The sequence below is a fragment of the Odocoileus virginianus genome, chromosome 2 (genome assembly GCF_023699985.2).
Source record: "Odocoileus virginianus isolate 20LAN1187 ecotype Illinois chromosome 2, Ovbor_1.2, whole genome shotgun sequence".
NCBI classification, from domain to species: domain Eukaryota; kingdom Metazoa; phylum Chordata; class Mammalia; order Artiodactyla; family Cervidae; genus Odocoileus; species Odocoileus virginianus.
This window is the reverse complement of record NC_069675.1, coordinates 78869507-78890028: the sequence shown is the minus strand read 5'-3', so window position 1 is coordinate 78890028 and position 20522 is coordinate 78869507. Positions and strand designations below refer to the sequence as shown.

Sequence of the window (20522 nt, the reverse complement as noted above, 5' to 3'; positions counted from 1 at the left end):
ACTTAGGACAGTGGCTATCAACATGGGACCAGAGGGGACGGGATCAAGAAAGTATAAACAGGAATTCATTGGAGCTGTACAGGTGGGTGTGTGTACTCTTTAGTATAAAAACTTCATGACATTCTGAACCAAAAATGACAGACCTATAATCGAACAGAAAGAAAACTTTCATACATTTTCAATTAAAATACTTGAGGATCAGAGTTTAAGTACTTGCCAATAGGGTAAGTCTCAAACTTCAGAACTCAAGCAAGGTTTGCCTGGCTCAATTTGATATTCCTCCCTTTTAGAGAACCAAAAAGTTAGCATGACTAATTTATAAAATATATGTAAATTTTATTCACAAATAACAAAGTCAAAGGGAGAAATCATGGGAAGCAGTAAATGTCAAAAGTTTTAGGTAACCCTCCATGTAGCTGGCAAATACATGGATAAGTGGCACACAGGAAGAATCAAACACACAGGCCAACCTTGTTTCACTCTGTTTTGCTTTATTGCACTTCACAGATACAGCCTTTTTGTTTTACAAACCGAAAGTCTGTGGCAGCCTCACATAGAGCAAGTCTAAAAGTGTCAGTTTTCCAAACGCAACTACTGCGTGTCTCTGTGTCACATTTTGGTAATTCTCTCAATATTTCAAACTTTTTCATTATTAATATATTTGTTATGATGATCTGAGATCAGTGATCTTTGATGTTACTACCATTAACTGTTTTGTACTTTATTATTAAGGTATGTACTTTTTTTTAGACATAATGCTATTGCACACTTAAAATTATAATATAATGTAAATGTACTTCTATGGGCACTAAGAAATCAAAAATGTGTGTGACTCCCTTTGTTGCAACAATATCCCTTTTATTGCAGAAGTCTGGAACTGAGTCCACAGTATCTCGGAGTTGTGCTTGGAGTGGCAGAAATTGACTATGCAATAATCAGTGCAGCCCCAACTTGCAAAGGACAAAAGAAGGGAAGAACAGCAACTGAGGTCCTTCCATGCCAGGGCATTTCATATGCACTGCTTTTTAACTGCCTCGACAATGCGATGTGCTCTGTATTATCTTCATTTTACAAATATGAACAGACGCAGAGAACAAAGAGAGAAGACATTCCTCAGTGAATGTTCCCAGTGCCCATTCTGGCTCCAAGAAGCCCAGTGTGCCAGGCAGATGAGCATGAATGTTCAGAAGGGGGCGTCAACAACCCCACAGACATTAAGGCAACTATACACAAGAGGAGGAAATGAAGCCAAAATAAAAATCAGAACAGACAATTTCTTCCCTCTGAAACTGTGCCAAGACTTCTACATCCACTTTAATACTCCACTAAATACGAGAGCAAATGGCTGCTTACCTGTGCCCGGGATGGTAAATAGCTGTGTTGATTCCATGAGGATAATGACTGCTGAAGCTGAAACAGTGGCTCTCCTGATAGCTCTGATGTGTTCCAACACTAAATTTAAGAAGGTAAGTAACAAATAAATACCATTAAACCACAGTGAGATGCCACTAAATACCCATTAAAATGTCTACAATTATAAAGATAGACACCACCAAATTTATATCCTTAAATATTGCTGAGGATGTAAAACCACCAGAACTCTGATAAATTATTAGTAGGACTATGAATGCTATACCCACTCTGAAAAAGGTCTGGCAATTTCTTATAAAAAAACAAACTATATCTACCTTATGACTCAGGAATTCCACTCAAAGATACTGACCCAAGAGAAATGAAAGCATTTACCCATAAAGACACACAAGAATGGTCACAGCTGTTTTATTTACAAAATTGGAAACTGGGAGCTCCATCAAAAGAATGGATAAACAGATCAGGAGTGCTATGGACTGAGGATTTGTGATCCCCACAGATTGAATGTTTGTATCCCCTCAAATTCATTTAAGACCCTAATATCAATGTGATGATATCTGGAGGTGGTATCTTAGGGAGCTATCAGGTCAAGATGGGTTAAGTGTCTTTATAAGAGGTTAGAGAGCTAACTAGCTGTCTCTCTATCATGTGTGGATATAAGAAAAAGTGGGCAGTCTGTACCCAAAAAAGAGCTCTCACCAGAACCTGACCAGGCTGGAACCCTGATCTCAGACTTCCAGCCTCCAGAACTGTCAGAAATAAATTTCTGTTATTGATAAGCCACCCAGTTACAGTATTTTGTTATAACAACCCAAACTAAGACTAGTGAGATAGTCATACAATGAAGTACTAAGCAGCCATAAAAAGAATAAACTACTGATGCATGTAAAAATAAGGATAAATCTCAACATACGCTGAAATGAAAGAAGACTTGAACTAAAACAGTACATACTCTATAAGTCTATTAGTGTAAATCACTAAGACAGGCAAAACCAATCTATGATGAAGAAAAATTATAAACAGCAGTTCCTCTGAGGGTGGGTATGGACAAAGCTTTTACTAGGAAGAGGCATGAGGGAACTTTCTTGCTTGATGGTAGTGTTCTGTATCTTGGCAGGGCTTTGAATTGCACAAGTGTATGCATGTTATAATTCACTGGCTGGTACAGTTAAGATCTGTGCATTTCATTGCATGCAAATTTTCTCGATCAAAAGAAAACCGTAAATACATTCTGAACTTTAATTAATCATATGCATACTAAAATATGCATGGCAACCCATTCCAGTATTCTTGCCTGGAAAATCCCATGAACGGAGGAGCCTGGTAGGCTATAGTCTATGGGTTCACAAAGAGTCAGACACGACTGAGCAACTTCACTATCACTATACTAAAATAATAAGTAGTGACTCTGAAATACATTAAAAAATAGGACTGATTAATGGCCAGAGAAATAGATAGAAATATGACACAGTATGTAAAGCAAAATGCTAAGCAAGAGTTTAAGTGGAGGTATATGAGAGCTTACTACAAAATTCTTTCAACCTTCTTTTTAAAATTATATACAGGTTTATTTAACAAAGCATAGAGTAACAGTGGATCCTTTTAAATTTCTCTTAAGTGTGAATGAATATATCTCCCCTTTTTTTCTTAACATGATTATTGTATTGAAGTACAGTTGACTTACAAAGTTTCAGGTACAGAGTGAGGTAATTCAGTAATACACATATATTATTTTTCAGATTATTTTCCACTATAGGTTGTTACAAGACATTGACTACAGGTTCCTTGTGATATACAGTAAATCAACCTTCCTTTTATATTTGCAATTTTTCATAATTAAATGTTGAAAGGAAAAAAAAGGCACCAAAATCTAACACTAAAGCAAGGAAGTAAACATTATTTCAAACAGGGCATCTCAAATAAAGTGTATTTTTACCTTACAAGGTAGCTTCTAAGTTCTCCTCGGTAATTGATGACCAAGAGTTCTGCAGACCACTGTGCACTTGCTTTATATTCTAAAAATATCAGCCCAGCAATGGCATAGCTCAAATCACCTGCTAAACTAGATGCCTATGGAAGAGAAAGAAATTAAGTCACTAAAAAATACTAGATATAAGTTACCACATGTATAATGAAAGGATATTCAAGACACTGGCCTTGCCAGGCATACCTTAAGATAGCCCCAGAACTGATCGTATATGAAGAATCATCTACTAAGCCAAAGGGCCCAGAACTACACATCCTAGTCTAGACCAGCCCTCCCAACCACAGGCTGGAACCACAGCATCCTCTTTGGGTGAGATGTTCACCTAGTTAAGTGAATTGCTGTTAAGACTATATTTCCATTGCAAAATAAAGGGAGAAAAATAAAAAAAAAAAAAAAACTAATTCTATCATTCAGCCTCAAAGAATTATAAGATAGAGAATTCAGATATAAGCTCACAAATGTTAATTTCCACTATCAGTAGTAACCAGTGTTACATTAAAAAGAAAGAGAAAAGAAAGAAGTCTCCAGTTATTTCAACTTGCCTAATTGGCAATTTAAAGAAAAGGACTCTTAAACAGTCACTCAATACCAGCCTTTTTCCATCAAGTAAATATCAGGCTATATTTGCTAAAGACCTGGAGGCAAGTGCATCTTAGGAAGCACATTCACCACCCTGAGTGGACCCTCACTGTCTAGAACCACTCAATAAAATGTCAATGGTGTAGCCACATGTGGCTATGAAACATCTGATATATACAAACAGAGATAAGCTAAAAACATAAAAAGACACACCAAATTTCAAAGACTTAGTACCAAAGAAATAATGTGAAATATTTCATTGATAATTTTTAGTCATTTCAACGTGTAATCATTTTGGATATGTTAAATAAAATTAATTTCACCAGTTGAACTTAATGTTACTGAAAAATTTTACATTACATGTGATCACATATACAGATCACATTAAATTTCTATTGAACACAGTGTTGGGGCTTCCCAGGTGGCGCTAGTGGTAAAGAACCCAATGTCAAGGCAGGAAATGTAAGAGACGTGGGTTCGATCTCTGGGTGGGGAAGATCCCCTGGAGGCGGGCATGGCAAACCACTCCAGTATTCTTGCTTAGAGAATCACATGGGCAGAACAGTCTGGCAGGCTACAGTCCATAGGGTCCCAAAGAGTCGGACACAACTGAAGTCACTTAGCACAAACAGTACTACTCTAGAAAACAGTAATTAAACCTTCTTTGTTTGGTTCCCCAGAACTTCTATAACATGAGCACAGTGTACTTTTTCAAGTTTTTCCACTCATTTTTGAACAAAAACCATTCTCTATATCCTTGGTTCTCACTCCCAGCTTCTCACTAGAATCAGTTGAAAGACCTGAAACATGACATATCTTCAGGTCCCACTCAGATCAATTAAGTCAGACTTTCTCTGGGTGTAGCCTGGGAAATCCAGTAATTTGTTTTGTTTCATTTTCTGTTCTTTATAAAGCTTCACAGGTGATTATAAAATAGAGCTGGAATTAGGACCACTGTTCTTCCTGCCCCTGTATTTTGTTCACTTGAGGAAGGATACAAAGTTAAAAAAAAAAAAAAAAAAAGCACTGAATTCCTAAAAGAGACACTAATTAACTGGATTACCAGGGGAAAAGTCATTTTACTTCCTCACAGTTTAAACTCTCTAAACTGTAAAATGAGGATAGATGTACCCAGTCTACTCAAGGGGTGTTGTGAATATTACACAGGAATATACATCAGTCATTAATGAAATACAAAGCACTACACAAATATAAGTTACTACCACCATTAATTTTTTTTTTCTTCACCTTCCATCTCAATTTCTACCCCTTTAGGGTAACAAATTCTAACTCCTCTCAGGCTGGTTCTGTTCCAATGGCCCATTGACTTCTTTCCTTCACTGGAACTTTATTACCACTTTCCACACCTCTTATTTAGTGCTGACTTACTACCATCTTGTAATAATGGTAGATTAGTTTGAGTAAGCTCCGGGAGTTGGTGATGGACAGGAAAGCCTGGCATACTGCAGTCCATGGGGCTGCAAACAATCGGACACAACTGAGTGACTGAACTGAACTGATGTCTGCATAGTACATTTCAAAACACAAAGATGACATATTCCACAAACAGCTCTCTAACGAGATCTAAGATCTTAACTCCACAGCTTATTATCCTGATTTATATTTCCTCTTCTATCACATTCACTCATTCACTCAAGCACCTATACATAAAAGGCAGTTTTGGGGCATGTACGTACCGGAGCAATAACGAAGAGCTCACTTCCCATGAGATCAAACACCCTCACAGTCCCCATGCTTTCAGCATAGGCCAGCAGAGTGCAGTCGTAACTCCACGCCACACGCCTCCACTGCGGTTTTGGGTCTTTTGGAACTAGAATGAAAAAGGAAGTGCTTTTAACATTATAAAGATAGTTAACATACAGTTTCTGCAGCAAGAAGAGTATTCAAGTATGACATCATTTCCTAAAGGTCTCTAACACTCCCATTCAGGAGAAAAGAACAGCTCCCAAAAAGCCACTTCAAGGAAAAGGGGCAGAAGTGAACCATGGCAGGCTTTGCCCCACTTGCTGGAGAGTGAAGTCTACTGACCCAGTGGTCTACTGAATGCTGAGCGTGTCCCCATCAGGTCAAGGCCCAGGAATGATATCTCTCAAAATACTCATGAAATTAAGAGAGATCAAGAGCATAGAGAATGGGCAGAAAATGATTCCAATCCAGGGAGCTAAGTTCCTCCAAAAGCAAAAAAAAAAAAAAAAAAAATTTAAACTGCCAATCTTTTAGATACATATTTTATCTTTTAAATATGTATTTCAAATACAGATGCTGAAGAAAAACAAAGGAAAATTAAATCAACACAGTATTAGAGAAAAATACATATTAGGCAAGTGAATCAAGAACTGTTTGTTCTCAATCACACAATTATAAAACTTAAAGAGAATCAACATCTTACTAATCCAACACCTGATTTTTTCTTCTGTTTCAAATTTTTCAGTACAATAATAGAAAGGCTACTGGCTGCAAAAGAAAAAGGGGCTGTGCAGTTCTGAACTGTGTTAGGTTGGTTTGAGGTTTCTGCTGTTTCCCTTGCTTCCATTTCACCGTAATAGAATCCCAGAACTGAAGAACCAGGAAAGACCAGTGCCTTGCCTTGACCAACAAAAACTCAAATGATTAGGAGACTCCAGGTGATGCCAGGAGTCAGGATACGAACAAAGCCCAGAATCTCAGCTTGCCACTCCCCCACGCAGTGTTGGCTTCATTATAGAGCACAGTCCCTCAGCCAGAGCCTGGATTTAGCCTGAGGATTACTGCCTCAGAAGTGCGTCTGAAATGTTTCACCTTTTCTCTCTTCCTCTGCTAATATCCCAATTCAGGCTCATCATCTCTGGCCTAGATTCTCATAACAGCCTCCTAACAGGTCTTCCCAACTTCAGGCTCTTTCCTTCTAACCTTTCCCCAACTGTATCCCAAGTTATCTTCATCAAAGAGAAAGGTGAACAGAGTTCATCCTTCTGCTCTTTTAAAATCCCTTATCCATTTCCAACAAAATCAAGTCCAAACTCCTCCACAGACGTGAACGGCCCTTCACCAACGGTCCCCTCAGGGCTTTCCAGTTCACCTCCCACCCCTTCCTCCATCATACACCTCAGAACTCACCAGTAAGTAAGTACCACCACCACCTGGCAAACAAACCATGCACACACGCTCTAGTCTGTATCTTCCATACACACTGCTGTTTCTACCTAGAAGGTTCATCTCCAAGGTTCCTCAAAGGGTTCTTGTTGGTGACAGCCACCTCTGGTAACAAACTGTCACCTCTTCCTTCTTTGACACTCGTCAAAACAGACTGCCCTCCTCTCTATGCCCCCAAACATGCTCTACAAAAGTCCCTCAGCATTTATCACATCAGACAATGTGCTTACATGAGTGTCTTCCCCACAAGTGTCTGAGACAAGGTCTTACTCGACAGTGCCATCCCAGGACCTGGAACAAAATGTTTCACTAACGAGCAAAGCCCAAGATAAATCTGTAATAATGGTAAGGGTTTACCATTCCTTAGGGACTAACAAACAATTAAACATGAATTACATAACTGAAGTCTTTTTCCACCTGAAAGATATATTATAGAATTCAAACCTCCCTCTTATCCCTCATATGTAAAATAGGTTCTGTTCATGGGAAAAGTACAGCAGACGTCCATGAGTTTCCTCACTCTATTTTTCAAAGGGTGAAAAGCCTACTAAAAAAGCCAAGAGAGGCCCTCGAATGCAGGAAGGTCTAGTGAATTTTAACCCTAACAAAGAACTGCATACACTTTGGAAAAGCAATTTTTAAGATGACAAGAAAGTGAAAAAAAAAAAAAAAGTCACTTCTCTGTCCTCACATAGCTTTAAAAAAAAATAATGAAACCTGTAAGTAAATTTAAGCACAGAATAACAACACAAGACTCCGAGACCCATATACACACAGATGCTATAGAACACCAGCAAGTGGACAATTTAATGTCTGAAAAATATTAACGTGCTAAACAAACAATGCAACATTTTTCCATTATTTGTTTTACCTGTGATAACAGATCTTTCCTCTTATTTCATTTTTATAGGAGGATAAACAGATTTATGTACATATTCTGTATCTGTCTGAAATAAGCCCCATCTGAAGGGAATTTGTTTTTACTATCACTTCTAGTTATAACCAGCTGCTCCAGAAAACTCAGCATGTGTTCTGACCCAAATAAAGATGTTTTCACCACAAGATAAAATTTCACCTAACAATGTGAAAATGAAGATGGTATCACCAGATTTTTCCAGCATTCTGTGTGATTTTAGAGAGGAGTGAACAGCACAGATTTTTACAAAGCCAGTGTCAACAGAGTTTTCTGAAAGTATTCAATAAGGCTGACGAAAAGAGTTCACCAGCAATCTGACAATTACCCCGTTCCTGGAGAAGCCGTTTAAACTGGCTCTCACTCAGGACCAGCTGCTGAGCTTGCCTCCGCCTCAGAGCTTCCGTCCACTCGGCCTGGAATTCTCTTCCCCTGAACCCATCCCAGGCTCCTCTCCATCTCTCACATCTCCACTTAAACCTCACTTGCTCGGGCAGCGTTCTCCGACTGCCCTGTCTCAGCAGCCTCTAGGCCCCACTGTTCTCCATTCCAATGATTTCATATCTTTCACAGCCCTTATCCCAAATCAGTATATATGTCTACTTCTCACTGTCTGTCTTGTGCATTAAACTATTAATTCCACAACATCAGATGCTGTGTCCATTCTGTTCATAACTTTATCACCAGCGCCTCATACTCTGCTGGTACACAACAGCAGCCTAAGGCTGAAGAAGCACACTGCAGTCCAGTGCCCATGTACCCAGATTAGAAATGGAAAAGGGGAAGAACTTAAAATAAGAACCCTGGGCTTTATCCTCAGTGCTGCTGTCAAACGGCTGGGTGTGACCATGGGGGCGATCACCAAGGGTTCAATAAACACTCTCTCCCAAACATTCTCTGACTCTGCCATCAAGAACCGGTGAGCAAGAACAAACTAGTAAGACTAGAAGACGCGCAGAGGAGTTAATTATCTAAATGCTCGAAGAAACATTTTTCAACAGTGCTGGTAGCAGATATGAGAAAAACTACACAATTCTAGAACAAGGAAGTTCTAAAGCATAAGAAAGTTTGAAACTATAAAGGAAAAAAAGAATGACAAGGGTGGTTACCACCCACCCCACACCAAAAAAAACCTCTCTGTGAAAACAAGACATAATAAATTTAAAAGACAAATGGATTTGGGAAAATATCTGCAATAAATGACAAAGGATAACATTCATACTATCTAGAAATAATAAGAGAATAGTCAAATAAGGACACAATCAATAAAGAAAAGTCAAGTAAACCAAGATGAATACAGGCAAAAGGATATGACCTAACAATTCACATACACACACAAACACACAAAAATAGCCATTTAACATATGCTTCACTAATAAATAAAGATACGCAAATTAGAAATGAGGTGCTTTTTTCCCCTCTGCTAACCTGATGATATTTCAGAAAATGGGTAACTTACGGTGCTGATAGGGGAAAAAGAATGGCTTCACTCATACCCTTTACATGGTTGTATAAAGTATAACCTTCAGGAAGGAAACATGGTAGTAGCTATATTTTTAATTCTACACCCATGGACAAACAGGATGTCTTTTCCAGCACTGTTAGAAGGGGAAAGGGACAAAGATAAGAGGAGAAAGAAAAAAATAAGCCACAGTATACCATCTAAATTTCCACAAATAGGGAAACAGATGAATAAAATGGGGTTCACATTCTCGCAATGGAACAGTGTGTCTACATTTAAAAGACTGGATTATAGGGACTTCCCTGGTGGTCCAGAAGTTAAGACCCTGTGCTTCCACTGCAGTGGGCAAGGGCTAGATCCCTGATAAGGGAACTAAGATCTCACAAGCCACAAGCTAGGCCAAAATGAAAAAAAGAAAATTGTAATAAAATAAAAGACTGAATTACACCTATGCACACTGACTGGAAAAGACGTCATCAGTACAACACATGGGAAAGCAAGTTGAAGAACAAAATACATAGGTTGATCTTGCTGTTTTTTTAACCAAAGAAAAAAGTCAATCCTTGTATATACAAGTTTATATGAGCATAGAGGATTTTATATTAAATCACTAAGTTTCTATGAAGAATGCCAATTAAGATAATACAATCTTCTTGTTACTTTTCTATTTCTTTGTTATTTGAATTTGTTACAATTATGTACTACTTTTGTAATTAAAAGAAAGGAAAAAAAAAAACCCGAGTCACTAGTTTCAGATTAGGCCTACCACCATAAAAATAAAATAAGGCAAAGGACTATTTTCAGATGCTTTATTACAAGCCGGACAAGATGTGATCACAGGGAGAAAGGGAAACGGATGCGGCGAGCCCCAGGCTCGCCCTCGCTCTCTGCCAGGAAGCACTTTCTTGACTACGAAGCATGAAGTGAGACCTCAAACAGGACATGGAAGTCTCACTGAACTGTGATGAAGGTTACAGTTTGGAGCTACCAAGCTGACTAGAATCTGCAAGGCAGCCTTCCAGACGAAAGTGGGTAAGGCAGAAAAGGAACGCTGGAAGTCTGCAAAGAGGAACCCCTGCGTCATTAGCCAAACACAACGTTACACACACTGGGAAAGGATAAGTATCAGAGGGAGAAAGACTATCAGGGTTTGGGAAGGATCTGAAATGGTAATGAGTTCCAGCTAGTCACAGCGGAGAGACTTCACTGAACACTGTGAGCATTTCTAAGAGATCCTGGAAAGGCCTCATCTTAAAGTAAAGTAGAACTGACCTAATCCTAAAATAAAAGCTACTATAAAGCATATCCTACAACACTTTTGAAGAAGTCTTAAAAAATTAAGCCAATCCACAAAGAAATTAACTTCCCAGAACAAAATGCATTTCTCTTAAGAAAAGATAACAAATACCAGACACTGTAACACAGCACTGGTAATGTTGAGCATACAATCTAAAGTTGCTAAGTATGTGAAGCAGCAAAGTATAACACATATTATGGGGAGGAAAAAAAAAACCTGTCAATAGAAATATACCCAGAAATGATACTTATTGAGGAATAAGCAGACAAGGACTTCAAAATAGCTATTAAAACATATTTGGGGATACAAAGGAAAGTATAAACAAACGGAGTAAATAGGGAATCAACAGAATCTAATGGAAACTATAAAATGCCAAATTATAGAAATGAAAAAGGTAATACCTGAAATGAAAAATACATTAGATGGACTTAAAAGCACATTAACATTAAGCACTACAGAGGGGGGAAAAAGTCTAAACTAATACCTTGAAAACTTTGCAAAATAAGCTATCCAAATTAAAGAAGAGAGGGAAAACTGAAAAAATTAATAAAATATCAGTAACCAGTGGAATAATCACAACCAAACTAAGAGTGCCAGAAGACAGGGAGACTGAGTTGGAATTTTAACTCAATGTCCATATCTGAATTTTAAATAATGTCCATAAATTTGTAAGTGATGAAATCTACAAATCCACTGATCTTAGAGGCTCAATAAACCTACAGGAAGATAAACTGGAAAAACAAAGTCAAGTCATATGATAGTCAAATTTCTAAAATCAGTGATAAAGAGAAAATCTCAGAAGCAGCTGGAAAAGAGAGACATTACCTACAGGAAAACAGTAACAGAAATGGCTGCTGATTTCCCATTAAAATAATGCAATGACATCTTTAAAGAGCTGAAAGAAAAAAACAGTCAACCTCGAATTCTATATCTAGAGAAAATATTTTACAAAAATGAAGGCAAAAAGATTCACAGATGTATAGAACAGTCTTTTGAACTCTGTAGGAGAGGGCAAGGGTGGGATGATTTGGGAGAATGTCACTGAAACATGTATATTACCATATGTGAAACAGATCGCCAGTCCAGGTTCGAGACATGGATCAGGGTGCTCGGAGCTGGTGCACTGGGATGACCCAGAGGAATGGGATGCGGAGGGAGGTTCAGGATGGGGGACACATGTACACCCGTGACTGACTCATGTCAATGTATGGCAAAACCACTACAATACTGTAAAGTAATTAACCTCCAATTAAAATGAATAAATTTATTTTTTTAAAAAACCCATATGGATAAACATATGGCATATGGATAATACTGTGGTATGTCTATACAATGTAAGACTAGTCCACAAAAAAGGGATGAATTATTAATATCTACTATATCATGGATCTCAAAATAATTATGTTCAGTAAAGAAAAACAAACCAAAAGAAAAAAAGGAAATGAAGGCAAAAATCCAAGACGGTTTCAGATCAACAGACCTGCATAACAAGAAATTTTAAATAAGGTCTTCAAGTTGAAGGGAAACGCTATCAAATGGAAACTTTCACAAAAAGAAAAAGCTGAAAATAACAGAAGTGGAAAACAGAAGAAAAAGAGATTCATCCTTGTTTAATTCTTTAGTTACATGACAAAAAATAATAATATACTGTAGAGGTTTAACATTTATTTAAAAAGTTAGACAATAGCATAAAGGAGTAGGAGAGAATAGATATACACTGTGTAATAAGATAATTTTTAAATGTACATTGTAAATCCCAGAACAAATGCTGAAAAGAACAGAGACAAGACAGGACAAAGAGAAATAAGATGGTAAACCCTAACCAGTTAAGTAAACTTCGTTAAACGTAAATGTTCTAAATATTAAAATTAAATGACAGAAATTGTCAGAATGAAAAAAAAGCATGACTCAAGTTATATGCTTCCTACAAGACCAAGAGAGGTACATTTAATACAGATACACAGATAAATGCAAAACAGGGAGCTAAAGATAGGTCATGCAAATGCTAATCATAAAAAAGCAAGAGCAACTATAATATCAGACAAAACAGAATTCAACTACAATATTAGACAAAATGGAATAATATTAGACAAAGAGTATCCCTGGAAATAGTAAGGGACATTCCATCACAACAAAGAAGCCACTTCATCAAGACAACAAAATAATATGTGCAGATACCTAAAAACTAGAACCCCTAAATATCAATACATAAAGGCTGATAGAACTTAAGGGTAAGATAAACAAATATGCAATTATATTTGGAAATGTCAACCCTCTCTCAGGAACTGATAGGACAACTAGACAGAAAATTAGTATATATGAAAGTGTGAATAGCTCTGACACCCAGTTCAATGTAATTAATACTTATACACCACTATATTCAATATCTGCACCATATGCAAAAACCAAATTCTGAAGACAGAATTCTTTTGAATATAGATAATATGCTATGCATAAATCAAGCCTTAATAAATTTAAAAGGTTAAAATTATATTAAATATGTTTTTTAATCCCAAGAGAATTAAATTAGATAATAACAAAAAATGCTTATCTCAGAACAAGCTTAAATGCTTACAGAAGAAAAAAGATTTAAAGTCAGGGATCTAAACTTCCATCTTCCACCTAGACAAATATGAGCAAATTAAATATAGTGGTCAGAAGACAGGAAATAAAGCAAAAATCAAAAAAAGAGGACAGAAAATGAAACCAAAATCTATTTTTATTGAATATTAAAAACTGATAAAACTCTGGCTTGATTGATCAACAGAAAAGAGAATACAAATTTACCAATATCAAGAATAAAAGAGGAACATACTACAGATCTGACATAAAATAAAAGGTAACCAGGAAACATTACAACTTTACGGCAATATATGGTAAAAATTTACAGGGAAATTCCATAAAAGATGGGAACTAAAACAACAGGATATTTAAATTTTTAAAAGCTTTATATCTATTTTTAAATCTTAATTAAGAATTATCAATAAAAAGCTACCCAATAGTTTCACTGGTGAATTCTACCAAACAAGAAATTATTCCACTTCTACCCAAAGTCTTCAAGAAAACAAAAAGGAATACTTGACAACTCATATTTTGAGACCAGCACTACTCCAGTGCTAAACCAGAAAAGCACTGCCAAAATAAAAATCTATAAACCTATATCTCCACAGACTTAGACAGGTAACAATAATATGCTATTATACACAATTATCTATACAAAGGCCTAATGAATGTCCTACTTTGCTGGTGAAATCGAGTACAATACTGAGGTACTTACTGCTCAGAGATCTAATTTATGGGCACTTTCTACATAACTTGGGTAGTTGGGAGACCTATGTCCTAACACAGGAAGTTATTCAGTTAACAAAAAAATTTTTTTAAAGATACTTCAGGAAATTCTTCTTGAACTTCAACCCAGAAGACTTAATCTTTAAATGAAGAAAGTAGATTATAAAACATTTTACTTTCATAGAACATATCTACAGTAAAAATACTTAGAGAAAAAAAACATCTGAAAGAACAAATCATGAAATGTTAGTAATACTTATCTCTGGATGATGTGCTTATCTTTATTTCCTACTTTTTGCTCATTCTTAGTTTCTAAAACTTTTACTGAGAATGTGTTTTGTCAACAAGAAAAAATTTATTAAAATTCAGAAAAGAAATAAAAAAGCTATACAAGCTGAGGCTCCTGAATCACACGGTCAAAAGAGAAATGTCTCACTTCAAAACCAGGGCACTTCAAATGGTCTATACTTCCTAACATTTTTCCTATCAAGACACACATACAATACCGTGTTTGTGACTGGTGGCTCAGTGGTAAAAAGAATCCGCCTGCGATGCAGGAGATGCATGTTCGATCCCTGAGTTGGGAAGACCCCCTGGAGAAGGGAATGGCAAACCCACTCCAGTATTCTTGCTGGGAAATGCCATGGACAGAGGAGCTGGAGGTCTACAGTCCACGGGGGTCACAAAGAGTCAGACACGACTTAGCAGCATGGCACCTACAGGTAAATAGATGAGGCTGCTGGAAACGGGAGGCAACCAGCCTGAGCTCGCGCTGTCAGAGGGCCACGAGGTCACTGGACAATTGATGGGACCTCAGCCCACCTACATCTAGGTAAGCTGCTGCTCAGTATTAGGAAGCTCTGGGTTATGGTATCTCAAACTCAGAAACATGAGAAAACACATAGGATAGCTCTAAAAATCTTTAATTCCATGTGCTATTTTTAAGTCTTTATTCAAGATAGAAAAAGAAGATGGAATTACTATTTATGGCCTGGCAAACACAGCCAAAACAAGTTGCAATCCACATTTAAAACATCCTCAAACAGCATATATTTTATCAAACAATAACTGAAAAATATTGAAGTGGAACCAAATAGCTCCTATTTCAGTCTGCAGACTCTACAATGAGTTTCAGAAATGCAGTAACAACAATCTGGCTCCTTCTCTCCAGGCATACACAGGAAACATCATTTGGCAGACGAGAGTTATGCCCATAAAGATGAGTTAGATGATAAGCAAATGATCATTACCTCACATTATACGAAATGGAAAGAATCCATTAATGCAGCATTAGAGTCATAAATTCACACACTCAGAAGCCGACAAAATAAAACATTAGTTCTCGAAGCATTATTGTCTCATTCATGCTGCCACATCAACTGTACGCAGTGAAGTGAAACGTGAAAGTCGCTTAGTCATGTCCAACTCTTTGCAACCCCATGGAATATATGGAATTCTCCAGGCCAGAATACTGGAGTGGATACCCTTTCCCTTCTCCAGGGGATCTTCCCAACCCAGGGATCGAACCCAGGTCTCCCTCATTGCAGGCAGATTCTTCACCAGCTAAGCCACCAGGTACCGGGCCCATACACAGTAAAAGCTCTAACAAATGTTACAAGTTGTCTGAAATACAGAAGGGTTAATCTTCCCATTTTCATGTTAACTCACAGATTTCTTGGTTTACTTACGGACTCAGAGCAGGTTTAATGTCAAAGCTCAAAGGGGCCCTGAGTGTCTGGATCATTCCTAGATTCTGAGAACACTTCTCAGAAGCCCAACACATGGTCCCCAAGCCCCAACCCAACAAGTGGGAATCACTGGGGAAAAGGTAACTGAATATCCCCAACTGTTCTGGGAACCTCTTGATCCTTATACTTGATTTACTCCAAACATGGTCCACTTCTGTAAGTGCTGGTGAAAAACCTATAGAAAGCAAATTGAGAAAAACCTGGAACCCCAAAGTTATAGAAAGTCACAAAAACTACTCGCCTTCTATTATTCTCAACAAGATACTAAGCAAACATGGCTTCTTATATATCCTTATAGTTCTAATCGTGGTATGTATACACACTTGTGTACAACAGGAATAAAAAACAGGAATATCATGACAATTACCCACAAACTTATATATGTGTATAATATATACAAAATACATACATATATCTGTGTATGTACATACACACACATACACACACATGAACTTACAAAATTAACTCACAAGAAACAAGGAAATACACTATGTTTATAGATTCACTTACAAAATCACTTTAGTAGCTACCAAATACTATTATCCACTTGATATGGCCAAAAGCTGTGTGCCTACTATGTGTTAAGACACCAACTAGGGACCAAGAACGAAAATAAAAAAGTTCAGTGACAGAGAAGACCTGCTTTCAATCTAATTAGGAATCACACAAGCAAACCAACAATTGAAAAAGGAAAGGAAATTAGGCTAAGTGCAATGATACAGGTACAAAAAGTCCTAGAGAAACATTAAGAAAAAATGTGCAAATCATGAGGAAGAGGCCAAGGAAAACAAGGTTGCCCAAAAAAGCTGATGTTTGAACTAAAACATGCGGAGCTAATTAATTAAATAGAACAGTGGACACATCTAGACTAACGGAACCATCACCACCACGGTATAAAAAGCACAATGGGGCTCGAAACTGCCAGCTGCTCGACACATGCAGGGGCATCTCACAGGACAGACAGGCAGACTAGAGCTAATCTTATTTCTTGAACTGGAAAATAAGAGCTGCATTCTACAGTCAACGGAGCACAAGTGAAAGAGCTTAAGCACATCTTACAGTCCTAGTAACAATAACAATAATAATAGCTTAATGTCTCCTGAGTACTCAGTATGTCAGACATTATTCTAAGAGATTTATATATATATATATATATTTACATATAAATATATAAAAGCTCACATCATTTCCCCACAACCCCTTGTAGAGGTTTAAACCTGTATTACAGATCACTGAGGCTCAGAGACGTCAAGTATCAATAACAGGTCCAAGGTTAGTACCTAAAAAGCAGCAGAGCCAGACTTAAAGGGAACCTTGATAGAATTCTCATTGAAGAATGATCAATTTGACAAGCAGTGTAAAGTATGGATTAGTGAAGGGCATATAGAAGAAAACCTTGTTAGGAGACTATTGCAAGAAACCAAGTAAAAAAAACGTTATGAGCCTGAACTAGGGCTGAGACAGATGACGTGCACAAGCAGCAAGCAAGCGTCATTTAAAAAGATTCCAGGGACGTGGTGAAATTACGGTGAGTCTTCTCCATTGCATCACTCAGTATAATTGCAATGAATTATTTCTCTCTCTCCCCCTGATGGGCTATAAGTCCTTAAATCTAGGTAACCTAATCTTATTACTTGTTGTATACACAGTGCCTAGGTTAATAGTGCCTGGTATGGTGGCAATGAAATAAATGTTTGTCAAAGAAAGAAAGAAGGGAGGGAAGGTAAAAGAAGAGAAAATGCCTGGATTTTTCGCTTGGTACAGATGAGAGTACCATTGACCAGGGCACTGAGGGGACGGGGTACTCCAACTAGCAGAGTGGAAGGAACAGATTTCAAGAAGCAGAGGTGAATTTATATAAATATGTAGGAAGTTTCACATTTGCTCTTAAGTGACAATATACACTGTGTAAAGCTAACTCCATAAGAACTCTCTTTATTAGTTGATCCACTAGTAGATAGTCCATGGGGTCCAAAGAGCTGGACATGACTGAGCACAAAGCACAGACATGGAATCGGGGCTTCCCTGGTGGTTCAGATGGTAAAGAATCCACCTGCAATTCAGGAAACCCAGGTTAGAACCTTGGGTCGGGAGGGTTCCCTGGAGAAGGGAATGGCAACCCACTCTGGTATTACTTGTCTGGAGAATTCCACGGACAGAGCCTGGCAGGCTACAGTCCATCAGGTCGCAGAGAGTCAAATACGACTAAGCAACTAACACACACACATACATGGAATTGTACCAGAATAATAATTCTAACATACTAATTAATATCACCATTAACATGGGACTCCAAACATTCTTAAAACATTTGATTTTTACATCTGAACAGCTGAGAATGAGAAGGAAACTGGCCCTAGGTCACCAATGGTGCATTTGACCAGGAGCTTACGACCAGCCGGGGGAATCCTCTGTCTTCCCACCATTCCGTGGATTTCCAAACTATCAATGCCTCTCTTCTCCTGGCTCTTTCACTGTCGATTATTATAACCTAATGCTGCTTTTTAATTTTTAAAAAAATTATTAAAAAGCAGAGACATTACTTTGCCAACAAAGGTCCGTCTAATCAAGGCTACGGTTTTTCCAATAATGTATGGATGTGAGAGTTGGACTATAAAGAAAGCTGAGCGCGCCAAAAAACTGATGCTTTTGAACTGGTGTTGGAGAAGACTCTTGAGAGTCCCTTGGACTGCAAGGAGATCTAACCAGTCCATCCTAAAGGCAATCAGTCCTGAATGTTCACTGAAAGGACTGATGGTGAAGCTGAAACTCCAATACTTTGGCCACCTGATGCGAAGAGCTGATTGACTGGAAAAGACCCTGATGCTGGGAAGATTGAAGGAAGGAAGAGAAGGGGATGACAGTGGATGAGGTGGTTGGATGGCATCACCGACTCAATGGACATGAGTGTGAGTAAGCTCTGAGAGTTGGTGATGGACAGGTAGGCCTGGCGTGCTGCAGTCCATGGGGTCACAAAGAGTCGGACACGACTGAGTGACTGGACTGAACTGAATGCTGCTTTAAGGTAAACTATGTATATCATGTTCTTCCAAGTAAATGGGGAAAAGGGCCTGTGAAGCACTAAATACAATGTCTGGCACACAGTAAGGACACAAGTGTTTGTCATCACCACAGTGACCATGATTATCATCACCACGATTCCGACAACCTCTCCACTTTTAAAGTAACACAAGGTCAGACAAACGTTAAGTGGAAGTCCTGTAAATAAAACGTAACAGATGCATTTATGTAACAGCACACGCACTTAATTGTCTTCCTCCATACCTCAGCCTTTTCATACATGGCTCTCATAGATCAAAACACTTCCCTGCTTTCTCCTACCTCCTACTCATTCTTAAGCTTCCTCTCCAAAAGTCACTTTTTCTGAACGTCCTCTCACACTCTTGGTTAAACTCTCACCCTGCTCTGTAATTTTCCTTCAGATTTATCAAAATCTGTAAGAATATATCTGAGTGTCTACATGCCTCGCGAAGGGCTTCCAAGGTGGCACTAGCAGTAAAGAATCCACCTGCCAGTGCAGGAGCTGCAAGAGACACAGCCTCGATCCCTGGGTCGGGAAGAAGGAAATGGCAACCCGTGACAGTGTGCTTGCCTGGAAAATCCCATGGGCAGAGAAGCCTGGCAGGCTACAGTCCCTGGGGTCGCAAGAGTCAGACACAACTGAGCACACACATACACATGCCTTGTGAGGTAAGGGACCATGCATTTTTGCTCATAATCAAACCCCTCAAACCCAGCAAAATATCATATAGATACATAAATGATACTCAGTAAATTTTTGCTGAATCCTGTATCAAAGAATGATCAAATCCCAGACTATTTACTAGTTTATATCTGACCAACTCTTGACCTATCTACAAATGATACTCTGCACTCAATTCAAAATAAAAGAGTACAGACACTTACAAGAACATTATTAAAACTGGCTAAGAGTTTTGTAAAACATGTCAATTTCATCTCTCACCAAAATTCACATCTTAAAACAGAAATCAGTTAAGATGTGTTAAAATTATTTTAATAAATTCATAATCATCCTTGTCAATAAACAGCATCTATTGAGTTTTAAGAAATATTAATTGTTATAAATTTGAATTTCTCATTTTTTGAATACTCTGGAAACTCTTACCTTGACATTTCCCAATAATAGATGTAAAATCATCTTTTGCAGACCTGCAAAAAGACACACATAAAATTAACACAACAGTTTTGCCATAACAATACTGTGTAGTAATATAAGACACCACAGATCAGACAACTTCTCGAGACAACATTAATGTTTAATAACATTCCTTTCCTCATACAGATAGGTTCTGTGCCACAAATAAGACCCTTTCATTGGTGACAATGTTTTCTTTCAACCTTATTTCACAAGGTACACAGCTACAGTAAGAATACAGCAATACAAGCATAAGTGATTTTAAGTACAGCTTTTTAATACCATAGAGATGCCTGAACCCTAGCCCCAAAGGCTCTGATTTAGTAAATCTGGGAAGGGGCCCAAGCAAAAGTTTTTTGTTTTTTAAGTTCCACAGACGGATCCTGGTTAACAACCACTGATCTGTATCATATCACAGATTTTAATCAGGGAAAAAAGGTCTTGTTTTCATAAGTCAAACAGCTTTAACAAGTGACCATATACATATATATATAATATATATCAATGACCTACTCAATATCTGTGTTCTTAAAATATATATTAAAGT

At 37.8% G+C, this 20522-nt stretch overlaps 1 protein-coding gene across 1 annotated transcript in view; it reads right to left on the bottom strand.

Moving 5' to 3' along the window:
• The window catches only part of NBAS (NBAS subunit of NRZ tethering complex), a 312019-nt gene that overhangs the window by 280450 nt on the left and 11047 nt on the right, over window positions 1–20522 (bottom strand). The window contains exons 6-9 of the mRNA XM_070451500.1: window positions 19946–19989; window positions 5635–5768; window positions 3308–3441; window positions 1354–1452 (exon numbers count right to left, since the gene is read on the bottom strand). Of these exons, the coding sequence (XP_070307601.1) occupies window positions 1354–1452; window positions 3308–3441; window positions 5635–5768; window positions 19946–19989 (411 nt within the window). The remainder of the gene's footprint in view (window positions 1–1353; window positions 1453–3307; window positions 3442–5634; window positions 5769–19945; window positions 19990–20522) is intronic.